This window comes from Arachis ipaensis, chromosome B1, assembly GCF_059453495.1.
Source record: "Arachis ipaensis isolate K30076 ecotype BB chromosome B1, ASM5945349v1, whole genome shotgun sequence".
Classification (NCBI taxonomy): Eukaryota; Viridiplantae; Streptophyta; class Magnoliopsida; order Fabales; family Fabaceae; genus Arachis; species Arachis ipaensis.
The window spans coordinates 4,477,903-4,493,071 of NC_142436.1; the positions used below are offsets into that span (position 1 = coordinate 4,477,903).

At 26.5% G+C, this 15,169-nt stretch overlaps 1 protein-coding gene across 1 annotated transcript; it reads left to right on the top strand.

Moving 5' to 3' along the window:
* The first annotated feature begins 11,833 nt into the window (after positions 1 to 11,833).
* Positions 11,834 to 14,961, top strand: FOLK (Phosphatidate cytidylyltransferase family protein). Its single transcript, XM_016352402.3, has 6 exons — positions 11,834 to 12,251; positions 13,244 to 13,311; positions 13,416 to 13,547; positions 13,927 to 14,042; positions 14,183 to 14,297; positions 14,588 to 14,961. Exons 1-6 carry the CDS (start codon positions 11,886 to 11,888, stop codon positions 14,763 to 14,765), a joined length of 975 nt encoding a protein of 324 aa, XP_016207888.1. The 5' UTR covers positions 11,834 to 11,885; the 3' UTR covers positions 14,766 to 14,961.
* Positions 14,962 to 15,169: the final 208 nt, after the last annotated feature.

Sequence of the window (15,169 nt, forward strand, 5' to 3'; positions counted from 1 at the left end):
ATGGACACACAATACATAGAGTGTCTCTGGATATAATGTCTTTGTCTATGTCTTATCTGTCAAACACAATTTTATGTCTTTGTATCCTTATGTCAATGTCCTGTGCTAATAAACAAACACAGTCTTATATACTAAATGTTTTTTATATTTGTATAAAAATATAGTTGTTATTAATTAATTATATATTTAAATTTTTTAATTTATAAAATAAATAAAAAGAATATATATTAATTGTTTAAAAGTATTAATGTCAAAATAATGTCTATTATAAAAAATTGTATGTATAACATAATTGAATTAAAAATAACATTATTACATTAGAATGAGCAAAATAAAGAAAAATATTAGCTAGAAATCAAAGAGCAGCGTATATAAGGTAATCTATCAGTTACACAACTCAATTTCACGATAAATACGTGTTAGTATAGAGTTGGTAATGAGTAGGATTGGATTTGGACTCTATTCTAATTTTATCTGTGGGTTAAAAATTTTAAATTTTTATCCTATTCTACTTACGGGTTGAGAATCTCTCAACTCTACTCTATCCTAAAATTCTAAACTCTACCCTATCCTATCCTACTCGCAAAAATATTAAATTTTTTCAAAGCAAATATAAAATTTAATTATTTTCAATTTTATACATATTAATAAAATAAAAAAAAAAACTAATACTTTAGATTATTAAATTAACTAATTAGTTTAGTGATTGCTCACTTATTATAAGTTATTATATGAAGAAAGTTGTGAATTCAACTCTTACCTCCTTCACTATATACCTAATTTTTATAAAAATATGTGTTATATATAGGGCTGCGAATAGGGTAGGGTAGGATATACCCTAAATTCGTACCCTACTCTACCGGCAGACATATCTGGATCGATCTCTATCCTGTAGTGAGTTGGGTAGTCTACTCTACTCGAATGGGTTGGTCCGAGTTAAATATCGCAGATAAAATATATATTGTTAGTGACTTCTTTTTTAGTGAAATTATTTTATTTAAATAGACAATTATTTGGAACTAAAAAATATTACAAAATACGTTAACTACTATTGATAAATTTTAGAAAATTTTCCTACATTGGGTATGTAGTAAGGGGAAGTCAACTAATAAAGAAAACTCGTACTACCTAAATTCAACGTTTTCCATCCTTTTTCTTTTTTATGGGGAATTAAACAGGGCAATGCCCACGTTGTCCATCCTCTTTGGTGACTTGTAAATTTGGATATATTCATGCGGCACTTATTTGGCATTTCATTCTCTTTTTTAAAAATAAACTAAATTAAAAAACTTGTCTCCAATCATACTCGTATTATATTTGGTAAATTAAAACAAAATATCTTAAATATTAAAAAAATTATTTTAAAATATTATTAATATAAAATAACTTTATATATATTTAATTATATAATTTATATCATAAAAAATAGAATAAAATTTTAAATTGATACTTTTTAAAAAAATTTTAGTTGGATAATTAATCCTCGATAATTTTTAATCATTAAATAAGTCTTTAACATTTTATTTGCTAAACAAATTTATCTTCATGTCAAATTTTGATTAAAAAAATTAGACAAATCAGTTTATATCATTATTTAATAAAGACATAATTTTTTTTAAAAATTTTTGTATCAGTCGACAGTCGTTTTAGATAGATGTATATGGACTGATTTGTCTAACAAAATAAAAGTTTGAAAATTAATTTGATTATTAAAGTTTGTTGAGAATTAAAGTGTCTGACTACAAATTTTTTAAAGATTGATTTGGGATATTACTATAAAAAAATTATATTTTACAATAATCATGAATGATAATTCAAAAGAATGGATATGATTGGACAATTTTATAAAATGTTTTATATTATCGGTGTAAAACTTAAACCATATTAAAAATAAGTATCAAATCATTCATCATATATTTGTGTATATTTATATGTTATTTCACATAGTATTAACAAAATAATCAACCATCAAAATAATTAAATATATTATAATAGAATAATCAATTTTTTTTTCATGAACACTAAATTTTTTTTCTTATAAGGTGATTTTTTTTGTGTCCATATAATAGAGTTGAGTAAAAAAATCATGTACTTATATTTTTATTTTATCTTTAGTAGAATAACATATTTTTTTAAAGCAACTACAAATATATTTTCAAAATCTAATTTATACTTTTTAAAATTAAAAAATAATATAATATTATATATTAATAAATATCCAAATTCATTTTTTATTTTTTATTATATTTATGTCTATTGAAATTATTTAAATTTTAAAAGATATTTCACCAAATACTATTATTATAACTTATGTTTATTATAAGCAACTTTTATTTTATTTTGTTAAATTTAACTACTGCCATTTTTAGACTAGTATCTTTAAAAAGTTAGCAAGATAATAAACTGAACAGTAAACTATTAAAATAGTGTTTGAAAGTTCATACTGCTAATAAAAATAATTTTAAAAGATACAAATAACAAATAAGTCTACAAATAATTTAAAAATATGATCAAAATAACCAAAAATATCATATTATTTTATAAATGACAAATGACTTTTGTATTTAGCAAATAATTTATCCATTTGATTCGAATTTTTGTGTAAATATACTATCTAAAAGATGCAAACAAAAAGTCGGAGCAAATTTTGATCTTTAAATATTTTTAAAAAATTTAAAGCATTTCGATCATTCACAAAAAAACTATTAAAAAATATTCACTTGGTGTAAAATCACCAAATTTTAACTATAAAAATGTCTTATTTTTCTAATAATATTTAAAAAAATTGTATCAAAATATGATCTTTAAAAAATTTTTAAAAATATATTTAATATTTATTTTTTATCATGTTTTTAAATATTTCATGGCTTATTTATTATTCATTTCTTTTAAGATTATTTTTGTCAACTATATAAACTTTCAGATATCATTTTAGGATTTAATTTAGGGCACATTTTAAAAATATAATAATAGAAATTTTTTAATACTTTGATGTATTCAATGCATTGAAAATATAAAAAAAATTTACAAAAACTTTTATAAAATATTTTTTTATAGTATGTGTAACCTATTCCCTTAAGACACAAGTTAGCAAAACTTATCATTTTAATAGTTTACTCTACTTTAAAATACAAACTTTACTAAATTTATTGTCCATTGGCCAATTTTATGATATTTAACTTTTGTCTAACTTACTTTCTATAATAACTTTTAAATATTTTTAATTTTTTAATTTTATACTTTTAAATTTAGAATTAATTATTTTAACCTTTTTTAGCAATTATGCAATAACTTTTACGCACCATAACAAATACCTAATAGCAATTAATTATTAGTCGTGGTTTCTTTTATTGTTTTTCCTTATTAGTTAGCTTATTCTCCGCACGTACGCTTTTTCTGACAACCTTCTTTTTTGTAACGGAAAATATTCTCTTTATTTTAAGATGAGGTGTATTAGAGAATTATCAAAATTTATTATTTTTGGTCATTGGTTAGCTATTAATTTTTAAAAATATAAGTTAAAATATATTGTTAAATTATTATTTGACTAAAAAAATTAGATTAATGACTAAAAATAATAATAAAAAAATAATAAATTATGATGACTATCTAGCATTTTTCTTTTAAGATATTGGTAAAAAAAAACAATATAAAATATACATAACACAATAATAAATTACTCTTATACTTATATTAATTAATAAAAAGGAGAATGATAAAAGACTAATATTTTTAATGGACAAAAAAAAAGATGGCATATTAATATTGGCTTAAATGCAAAAAAAAAAGTGATTATCTACAATTTTTTAATTATCACTAATTTTATTAAAGTTATTATTAAAAATAATTGATAAAATATTAATATTATAAACAGATTAGACAAATATTTTAAATCAAATATATTAAAAAAGAGTGGATAAAAAAATTCATACCAAAAGCTTGACTTAAAACCGAAATTAATTATGTTTGAACTAGCTTTAATGCTCCGTAAAGACTTCAAAGCAGACTATATTGGCAAACAATAATTATGTTAATGTATACGCAAAAAATCATTTATCAAATATATATAATATATTATAATATAAAATATATATTAAAAATAAATTAAATAATAGATATATTTTTATATAAATATAATAATTAATTTAGTGACTAATATTTTGTATTCACATAGTATTTTTTGTGTTTACATAATATTTTTGTATTTACATATCCTAAAAGTACATTTTAAGATTACCATAAAAGTATAAAAACTAATATTAGTTGTACTCGTTGTAATTATAATTTTGCTATAGGATTAGATTTATGCGGTAGAATTCACGTTAAACTAATATTTATAATTTTTTTTATATGTTTTGTAGTATATTTTTTTATATTAATAGTATTTTTTTTAATATTTTTGGCAAATATTCCATAATTCGAATCAGCATGCTTCGAATTACTATGAGTCAATATACCGGGTACTAATTTGAATCAGTCCAATTCAAATTAGTATGTGAGTTTTTGTGGGTGTAATTCGAATCACCTTAATTTGAACTAGTGTGTAATTCGAATTATGTTGATTCAAATTAGTGCTTGAGTGTGTGTAATTTGAATTAGACTAATTCGAACTATATAAAAATATATTTTTGGTAAATTTTTGTAACATTTTTTTCTTTGGTTGAATCATGTAAATTTATCCAATACATAGTTTATATCGGTAATTTGTCCTATATTTTAATTAAGATTACCATAAAAAATATTTTATTAAATATTATGAAAAGATAATTTTTATTTTGACATTTCATACATTGAATGGATTAAAAACTTAAAAAATTTTTATTATTATCCTCTTAAAATATGTTTTTACAGCTAAATTATTTTTTAAATATTGAAATAAGTTACTGGGGTTGTAAATAAAAAATTATTTATTTTATTTATTGAATTTAAATTACACTACCGACAGTGTGGTCGTTGGTAAATATTAATGAATTAAAATCAAATTTAAATTTTGCAAATACGTTACAGACGTCATGATAGTCATTAACGATATTTAAAATTATTTTTTTAAAAAAATAATTATATTAGTAAATACCTAATTCAGTCTTTGTCTATTTTTTTAAAGATTAAAGTGATTTTTATCCAAATAAAAAAAAAGAACATTTCGACTCTTAATAAAATTATTTTGGAATAATACAATCCTTTTATTAAAAAATCATTAAATAGCACGAAAATAATTATTGTTTTTATTTATAATTTATGGGGTTTTAAATCCCACAAATTTTTTTCTATAATAAAATCAACTACCATCATCACTATTATATTGTCTTTCTCATCATCATCCTTATAATTTTTAGCTACTTCTATTATTTTAATTCTATAATCATATTTTGTCATCCTCATTATCTCTTCTACCACTATCAATACTGATAGCAACATCGTCAAGATTATCATTCTTTTCTCTCATTTTTTGTGTGACACTTTTTTTTTTATAAACTTTCGTATTGTAATTATTATTTTTTTTACATCACTTTAATTTCTATAATAGTCTATTTTCACTTAATCACCACTAAATTTAGTAATAGTTTGTAGAGGTTTAAAATCTCACAAATTACAAATAAAATTCCCATAAAATTAATGTTTCGTTACAATTTAACATGTTTTTTGACAGAAGAGTCGTATTATTTTAAAATAATTTTGTTAGTGGTCGAAATATCACTTTTTTGGACAGAAATCATTTTCTCTTTTCAAAAATAGACAGAAATCGAATTAGATATTTACTTCTATGTATTACCGACGAAGCTAAATTAAATATTGACATTTAATAATGTTGCACACCCATTAATCCATTATATTTAATGAAAGGGTGAGTTAGGTTTAGTGAGGATAACTCAGTAACTATCTTATTTTATTTAAATTAGCGACCAATTTAGTGATCGATTAATTTATAACAGTAATTTTTTGTTGGTTGCTAAAATAGTCACTATCTTAACAATTAGCAACCGATTTAACGACCACAGTCTTAGCGACCGAATTAGCAATAACCAACCAATTTTCACCCTATTTTTCTATCGGTTGTAAAATCAATTGCTAAGTTAAAAAATAGAGACAGATTTTGTGACCAAGAGTCTCAAAGACATTACTTTGTTTTGGTTGCTAATTCGGTCGCTGAATTAAAAAATAGTGACTGATTTTAGCAACTAACTTTATTCTAATTGTATAAAAACTTATCCATCGCTAATTTGGTCGCTATTTTAATAATTAGGAACCGATTTAGCGACCAAACAATTGTACACCCTATTTCACTATTAATTGCAAAATTAGTCACTAAAATAAAAAATAGCGACCGATTTTGTGACCAACAGTCCCAAAGACATTACTTTTTGTTTTGGTTGCTAATTCAGTCACCAAATTAAAAAATAGTGACTGATTTTAGCGATCAACTTTATTATGATTATATAAAAAATTTATCGGTTGTTATTAGTAACTGATTTAGCGACCACTATTTTTGTTGGTCCTAAAAATTTTGTATCAATTCTTAAATCAGTCGCTATTAATAACTAATTTTTTTGATTGCTAAAATCGATTGCTATACTATTAATTTTTTATAGTGATTTTATAAACAGGTTAGAGTTAGACAAATATATTAAAATAGAGTGGACAAAAAAAAAATTTATAAAAAGCTTGACCTAACCCAAAATTAATTATGTATGAACTAGCTTTAATGCTCCATGAAGACTTCAAATAAAGCAGACTATATATGACGACAAATTACATGCTATATATGTGAGGTCATCGCCATTAACCTCGTCACTCTCGCCGTTAAGAGGATCCCGCCTTTCCTGTTAGGTCCATGTGGCACCTTATCGTGGAGGAGGGAGTGAGTTCTCTTGTGGTGGTTGTGGTAAGATGCAATTCTCTAAAAGAGGTGGGAGTAGATATGGTGGAATGGTAGATTTTACGGCGAAAATAATGGTAGTTATTGAAGAAAGATAAAGAAGAAAGAAAAAAAAAAGGGTATTTATAGAATTATGAACAAAAATTTAATAATTGGTCATTTTTGTCGAATGAAACTTATCTTGTATGAGTATAACTTTAATTTTAATTTTTTATTATAAGTTTTAACTGCGTCCGAATCTTTTGTGGTTAAAAATGATTATTTACAGTCTATTCGAAAATTTTTAATACTATAGAATTGAATTCTAGTATTTTGAATGAATTAAAAAAACTATAAAACTGAATTCTAGTGTTTTGAATGTTTATCAAATGAATTAAAATTTTATAATGGACAACATAATCTTTTATTAATATAATATCATATTTAAATAATAAATATAATTATTTATTAAATTATATGAATAATTAAAAAATTATATTTTTCAACTAAAATTTGTTCACCTCTTTAAAAAAATTGGATTAATATAAAAACATTAAATTTAAAAAATATTGTTATTAATTAAAAAATTAAATGGTTTTTCATGATAGATTCCAATGACAAAACAACAAAAAAACAAATATGAACTATCAAGACAGCGACGAATCCAGAAATTGTATAAGAGAGGGTCCAAATTAAATACAAAATAAATTAAAATATATCATAACAAAAAGTCAATAAAATATAATTTATAGTATATAGGTCAAAATTAATAATTATATTATATAGAAATCAACATTCAACTACATACTTTAGGATTTTGGTATTTTTTAAATTTGTTTTACGATATTTTATATAACTAAAATTATCAATTTATCATCTGAAATAAATTTTAAAGAATTCTCTTTTTCAACATATACAATCATATAATCTGCTAAAAATTTATCTTTTATCTTATTTTAAAGTCTTATTTTAATAATTTTTATTCTTTAAAAAATCTATTCAATTGTTATTGTTGCCATATAAAGAGTCAAAATAAGAATTTTTTTTATAGTTGTTACTTTTTTACATTAATCCAAAACTATATTTTTCAATAACTTTTCAATTATTTATATATTTATAGGTTTTTATTATTTTTTAAACCTATTTGTTAATTGCTACTAATATATTATAATACACATTATAATTTATACATATTAAGTTATTAACATGTAAATTTTTTTTAGTATGTTAATATACTAAAATATATTTAATCTATAATATATATATATATATATATATATATATATATATTAATTATATAATGATAATAAATTAATAGTACTAATTTTTTTTAAAAAAATTGGGAGAACCATGGCCACTTTAGACTCCTTAAATCCGCCACAGTATTAAGAACTAACTTGTTGAGTGATCTAATGATATAGTAAGTAAAAAAAAGTTAGTTATTAACAACAAATTATAGCAACTAATTAATATCATTAAAATGAGACAAAATTATTCTATTTTTTACTAATGTCATGATTGTCACAATTTTACTTAAAATGTTTAGACGTAGCAGATTAACAAATATTTTATGTCATTAATCTAAGTTAAACATATAAAATATATATGTGTAGATATTTAAAAAAAAATAGGTATACGTTATATTAACCGAATTAAAATAAAATAAAAAAAATAAAATGGTGAAAGAAGAGAAAATGTGTTCAAAGATGAAAAATATTAAAAAAAATTAAGTGGAAGAAATTAAGAAAAAATAATTAAATTATAAAAATATTTTAAATTTAAAATAAAAAATCTCAATAGAATAAAATTTTAAATTGAATTTATTTAAATTAGAATTAATTTTGGAAAAAAAAAACAATTGAATTGATTAAATTTTATCCAAACCAATTTAATTATCTAGCCCAAAAAACAAAAAAGCCCCCTATGTGGCCCATGCATGTATAGTGCAAAAGGACATATTGCTATAATTACAACCACCAATCAACCATTGAGATGCGTTTAGAATATGAGGTTCGTAGTTGTGCATGAGTTAGGGGATGGAAAGTCACATGGGACCAGCTTAGTAGGACCCTACTATATGAGTTACGTAGTTGCGTTTAGAATATTTGGTAGTTGTTACTTGTTAACTAAGCTTATCAAGACAAGATAGTGCAACGAAAGGTTAGCATAGAAGTGAGTAAAGATCTAAAATTATCTCTGAATTTTTATCCATGATTTGAAACAGTTTTAAATTTGAAATTAGTTTAAAATACCCTTAAATTCCCATGTATAGATTTGTATTAGTCTTTCAGATGTTATTCATTAACAACATGCTGAAGTATTAATTTAGACAATTAGTGATATGTATCATAATATAATTTAATTTGGCAATTTGTAATAAAACAATGATGTATGAATGACACAACATATAAATATACACAATAGTATCATATGTTATAATACGATTTATTTACCTTTTAATTTAGAATTACGCATTCTAAAATTATTTATTCATATATCATCTAATTATCATAGTTATGAGTGAATTAAATTAGTTCCTAATTTATACTACATAACTTAACTTTAGTCATTAAAAAAAAAAAATGTGAATCAAATTAGCTTTAAATCAATTTCTTTTATTTTTGTTTTATAAATTCAAAATTCACTATTCTTATGCCCGCAAGTTTTTTTTTCAACTAATCTCATAAAATGTAAACTCACACGATGTAAAACTTAAGTAAACTTTAAAAAATATATATATATATATATATATAATATGAATTTTTTTTAAATATACTGATGTACTGATATTTTAATAATTTTTTATTATTAACTTTAATTATAAATAATATATATAATACCTAAGTCTGTACAAGATGCTAAAGGCGGTTACGGATAAACTGATTGTGTTGCAAAGGAGATTTATGTGGTGTAAGGAAAATGGTAATGATGGTATTCCTTTAGTTAAGTGGGAGATGGTTCAGGCACCGAAAAAGGCTGGGGGTTGGGGGTTGGAGATGCCATGCTTCGGAATACAGCGCTCTTATTTAAGTGATGGTGGCGGTTTTCAAAAGAGGATTGCCCCTTGTGGAAGAAAATTGTATGCTCGTGTAACAACCTGAACCCTGCTGTAATGCTAGTATCGGTTCATTAGAACTATATAAACCGATACCTAGAATTTTCATTAATAAAAAAATAAAGCTTCCCGTAGTGTATAAAATAAACTTTGTAGCTGAATACAAACGTTTCTTCCCCCCTACATGGATAAAAGTATATAAACTGGAATTAATTCCAATTCCCACATGATGAAAAAAAGTAAAATGTCTTGACAAGAAAAAGGTCCTATTTGACCGCTGTACATTGCTAGCATCAGGAAATGGAATAATCGGGATTCTCGAGTAACCGGTTGAGCCGCTAAAGTAGCTATAGTGGTAATAAATTCCGTCAATAAAATGCAGCAGCTACCGGTTAAAGGAGGACCCTGAAAAGACATCTGTCAATTAAATATAAAAGAGCAGAGGATAAAAGACAAAATGCTTACTGGCTTGGCGATGGAGGTAGGGAATGGAAGGAGCACCCTGTTTTGGAAAGATAATTGGTTGCAAGGTGGCCCCTGAAAGTGACTTTTCCAAGACTCTTTTCTATTTCAAACCAACAAGAATCTATGATAGGGGATTGTGGATTTTGGGATGGGTTCGAGTGGATATGGAATTTCCAGTGGAGAAGAGAGTTGTTCCAATGGGAGCTGGAACTTGTCCACCAGTTTCATGAGAGGTTAAGGCCGGTGAAGTTGTCAGATGGTAAACAGGATAATATGGTGTGGAAGTTTGATAGTAAAGAGATTTTTTCTACCAAATCTGTTATGTAGATCCTACAATCGGAGACTTTGTCAGATGAGATAACGAGCTACAGTTTCACAAGTTCAATTTGGAGAGGAGTGGTACCTCCGAGAATTGAGTTTTTTGGATGGTTTGTGCTTGTGGGTAGAGTTAATACCAAAGAGAGATTGAGTAGGCTAGACGTTATTATTCACAGTGATAATATTTATGTACTATGTAAGAAGGATATAGAATCAGTGCAGTATTTATTTTTTCTATGTGAACTAACATGGCAGGTGTGGTGCAGTTGGTTGAGGTCTTTTGGTGAAGATTGGGCTATTCGTGGAACCATAAGAGAACTGTTTGAGAGTTGAATTGGCAGGCATAAGCGAAAACAAAAGCAGAAGAAGTGGCTGACTGAGTTCTTTACAGTGATTTGGAACATTTGGATGGAACGTAATGCTAGGATTTTCAATAATAAAGAAGCAGGTGTTACGTTCGTAGAAAGGAGGACGTTTCTGAGCTACAAAGAATAGACGGGTAGTGATCCTTTTGGTTATTGATGGCAATGTCAGAAATGACAGAAATTTTATGTATTTCTATGTAGTACTTGTTGTTTAGTTTGTTTGCTCCACTTTACTATGTTGAACTTCTTTTGGTTCAAAAAAAATATAAATAATATATGTAATTAAAATCAACCGTTAAAAATTATTGAAATATTGGTATACTGATATATTTAAAAACTTTTTTATAATATAAAATCATACTTCATAAAAATTAACTAAAGAAATTGAGAAAATTCATCTGTATCTCCTATCTAATATTGCTCATAGTTTTGGTACAAGAATAAAAGAATAAAATAGAAATATTGGATAAAATTTTAATTTGTCAGCAGAATTAATATAATCAGATGTAAAAAAAAAAAAAATTAACTAATCCTAATTCAGAACTTCAGAAGTACAGTTCTCATTCTCATTCAATACGGTAGATTCAATAGGATGTTAAAACCAAAGACAGATTGGATATGCATGGAAATTCAAATATAGTTAGATCACAACTCAATCAATTAAATTATTTAATAATTTTTAATTTTTAATTTTACTTAAAAATAACTGCACCTAAATTTGTAGTTTAGTTAAAAATCCAAAAACAGAATTAAACCAAAACACAATTGAACTGAATCGGATGCAAATATGCAATAAAAAATTACTTGTGTTTGATTGAACCTTTGCATGTCTCTCACTCACACTCCCATTACTCTCACCATGATTTGTAGAAGCAGCACCACCACCCTCACATGCTGCTTTCAAAGATTTGACCCACTTCACCGTTTCACACACATTTCCATTCCCATTTCTCTCACTAAACCCTCCTCTTTTTCAACCCCATTTCTAACCCTTTTCAAACCCTGTTCTTCTTCTTCTTTGACTCTCACAACGCAACCACCGCAAGCTCGCCGGAAATTCGCCGTGCCTGCAACCATGCTCCACCAAAACCCTCTAGTCTCCGACATCTGTGCTCTTGCTGTGTCTGGTGCTATCGCCTTCTCCTTCCTTAGGTTGTTTGAAGAGACCGCTAAACGATCCCTCTTTGACCAGGTTTCTTCAAACGCCTTCTTTGGATTCTTCAATTATCTCAATTTTTGGGGTATGTAGATTAAAAAAGAGATTCTTTTTTTGCTTTCCCCTTTTTTGCATTTCTTGCAATTTCAATGGTAGTTGGGTTTAGTGTGACAATAGGGTTAGTTGGAAAGTGGTAACAAAAAACATTGTTTAGGAATCATTGCAAGCTAAGCATTAATGAAGTGTTTCCTTTGTTAATTGAATGCATATCTGTGATCCTTTGCATAATGAAGAGGAATTTTGAATTCAATTGTTTAGTTTTAGTCAAGGTTGATGCAGAGTAGTTAGGCAGGTTTCTGTTTGATTTCTGTTTTTTCTTTTTTTCTTTTTTTTCCCCTGTTTCCATTTATTGTTCTTCAAATTTCATCCCAAAAGTTCATGTTCTCTTCAATGAGTGATGTTATTTTGAACATCTTAAATATGGGTGTTCAAGAAACATCTCTTGTTTCTTATTTGGTTCCTAGTTCCCTCAGTTTTCAGAATTCGGTGAACCGAAAGTAGGAACAAGAAATAGATTTTAAAGATTTTTTGTTTCCATAGTTAAGATAGTAGAAATCAAGTTATGAATCCAAAGCATTTATTTTGTTTCTATGTCTTTTCTTGACTTCTTTTACAGGGAATAGAAAAAATGTATTATTAGATGCCTTAGTAACACTTATTATGAATATGCTGATAGGTCTTCCCCTTCATCTGCATTGTTACATGTGCAAGTTCATTTTGACACACATTGCATTTTTTCAGAGAGATTATTGGAATCTGTCACTATGAGATTTTTGTTGGTATTAGTTCCTGACTTCCTTAGATGTTGCTCTCTATTAAATTCATAACTTAAGATTTGTATTATCTTTCATTGTGTAGTAGGCCGGTAGCATCTAGTGAGTGCTATCTTTCAAAGATGGTAGTGCTTGGTTTTTGAACATTTTTGTTCTTCAAACTATAGATTTGTGATCAATTGTTTCTTTTTTTAGAAATTGAATAGGAAACTTGTGCATGTAAGCATTGGGCTGATATTCATGCTCTGCTGGCCACTGTACAGGTAATGGCGTAGTTCATGAACTAATGAGCTCAAAATTCAGTTTTTTTTTTTTTTTTTTTATGCTACAATTTCCATTGTTGAATCATGCTGTTCAATCATTACAGTTCTGATGGTTGGGGACCCATCTTAGCTTCTCTTATTCCGGGTATCAATATAATTCGGATGCTTGTTATCGGGCTTGGAATATACAAGGATGAGGCCACCGTGAAATCAATGAGTAGATTTGGAGATTACAGGTTTCAATATTGTAGACAATAAAACCTGTGAGAATCTTTGATTCTGTGAAAAAAATAATTGTTAGCTCATTTTAAAGTTAATTCTATCAAGAAAGTTATCTCTTAGTGGTTATTATGATTGAAATGGAAGCTTCTTATCTGTAGTTATGGTATATAAAGAAAAGTTAGAGAAGGATATGTAGTGAAAACAGAAGGCATAGATTGAGATGTAAATTACCTGCTATGCTACACGATTTGGCTGTGACATGCCCTTTTGGAGAATGAAGATGATGGAAATCCATTGTTTGATAACGGATTGCATGGTTTTCTAATGTTTGATAATTGATTTCATTCGTGTGCATTATTTCTCATCTATTTCTCAGTGTTTCCTCTGTACCAGGGAACTCCTTAAAGGACCACTATATTATGCTGCTACCATTACTTTGGCATCGGTAATATACTGGAGAACTTCACCTATTTCCATAGCTGCAATTTGCAATCTGTGCGCAGGAGATGGTAATGTTTCTATGCCCAATCACTTATAAGCATTAAATTATTATTTATATAATAATAATTAAGCAATGTTATAGCTCGCATTAAGTTAAAGTTTAGAGCTTAGGGTTTAGAGGAGAATCTGATTATTTATATGCTGTCAGGCCTAGCTGACATTGTCGGAAGGCGATTTGGCGATAAAAAGATTCCTTACAATAGAAACAAGTCCTATGCTGGTTCAATTGCAATGGCAGCAGCTGGATTCTTAACTTCCGTCGGGTAACTTCCTATGGACTCTTTTCGTTCCATGTGGTTAGACGACATTACACTTGATGTCTGTTTGTTTGTAAAAGTAAACTAACCTACCTGAGATTTTGGTTATATGATACTTGGCACTCTCTCTTTTTTAAAATTCGATACTAACTTCGTAAATATGGCACGAGTGGAGGTTCTTGTCGTGTACTGTGTGATATCATAGAGGAGGTCAATGTAATTTACTTTTATTTGTTTTGCACTACAAGGTAAGATCTATTTAATCATGCCGTTGTTAACGGTTACTGTTTTGACAGGTATATGAGTTATTTTTCGTGGTTTGGATACATGGAGGGAAGCTTGAAGTTGGTTCTGGGTTTTCTAACTGTGTCTGTTGTCACGGCACTTGTCGAGTCCCTTCCTATCAGCACTGAACTCGACGACAACCTCACGGTTCCCCTCACTTCCATATTGGTCGGAAGTGTCATTTTCTGATTGTAAGACCAAATTGTAGTAACAAAGTAAACTAGTTTAGGAGTTGTTCTTTAGATCTCTTCCACTTTCAATCTAATTGTTATTAGAGAATATTTAGATCCAAAGTAGCCCCATGTGTTGTGTTTGGATATAGCTGAAAAAATGGGGGTGATTGTTATGTTCGCTATCAATAATAATATTGTACATGTTCAGAATATGAATGCATGCTTACAATTCTGGTTCACAAATTAGACTTTGGATTTGTTAAATTATAGGGCAAATTAAACTCTCGAATCCAATTGAATATACCAACAATTGGTTTACAGTAAAGAAGAAACACATGTATATGTGATACTAGATATTGGATGTTAATGAATTATTTAGAAATCAACTATAAATATAGTTATGCAAAGTTGTCTTGCTAT

Coding starts and splice junctions, on each gene's coding strand:
- FOLK (XM_016352402.3), top strand. CDS start 11,886: ATGTCTCTCACTCACACTCCCATTACTCTCACCATGATTTGTAGAAGC. Junction 13,312..13,415: donor CTCTGCTGGCCACTGTACAG/GTAATGGCGTAG, acceptor CAATCATTACAG/TTCTGATGGTTGGGGACCCA. Junction 13,548..13,926: donor AGTAGATTTGGAGATTACAG/GTTTCAATATTG, acceptor CCTCTGTACCAG/GGAACTCCTTAAAGGACCAC.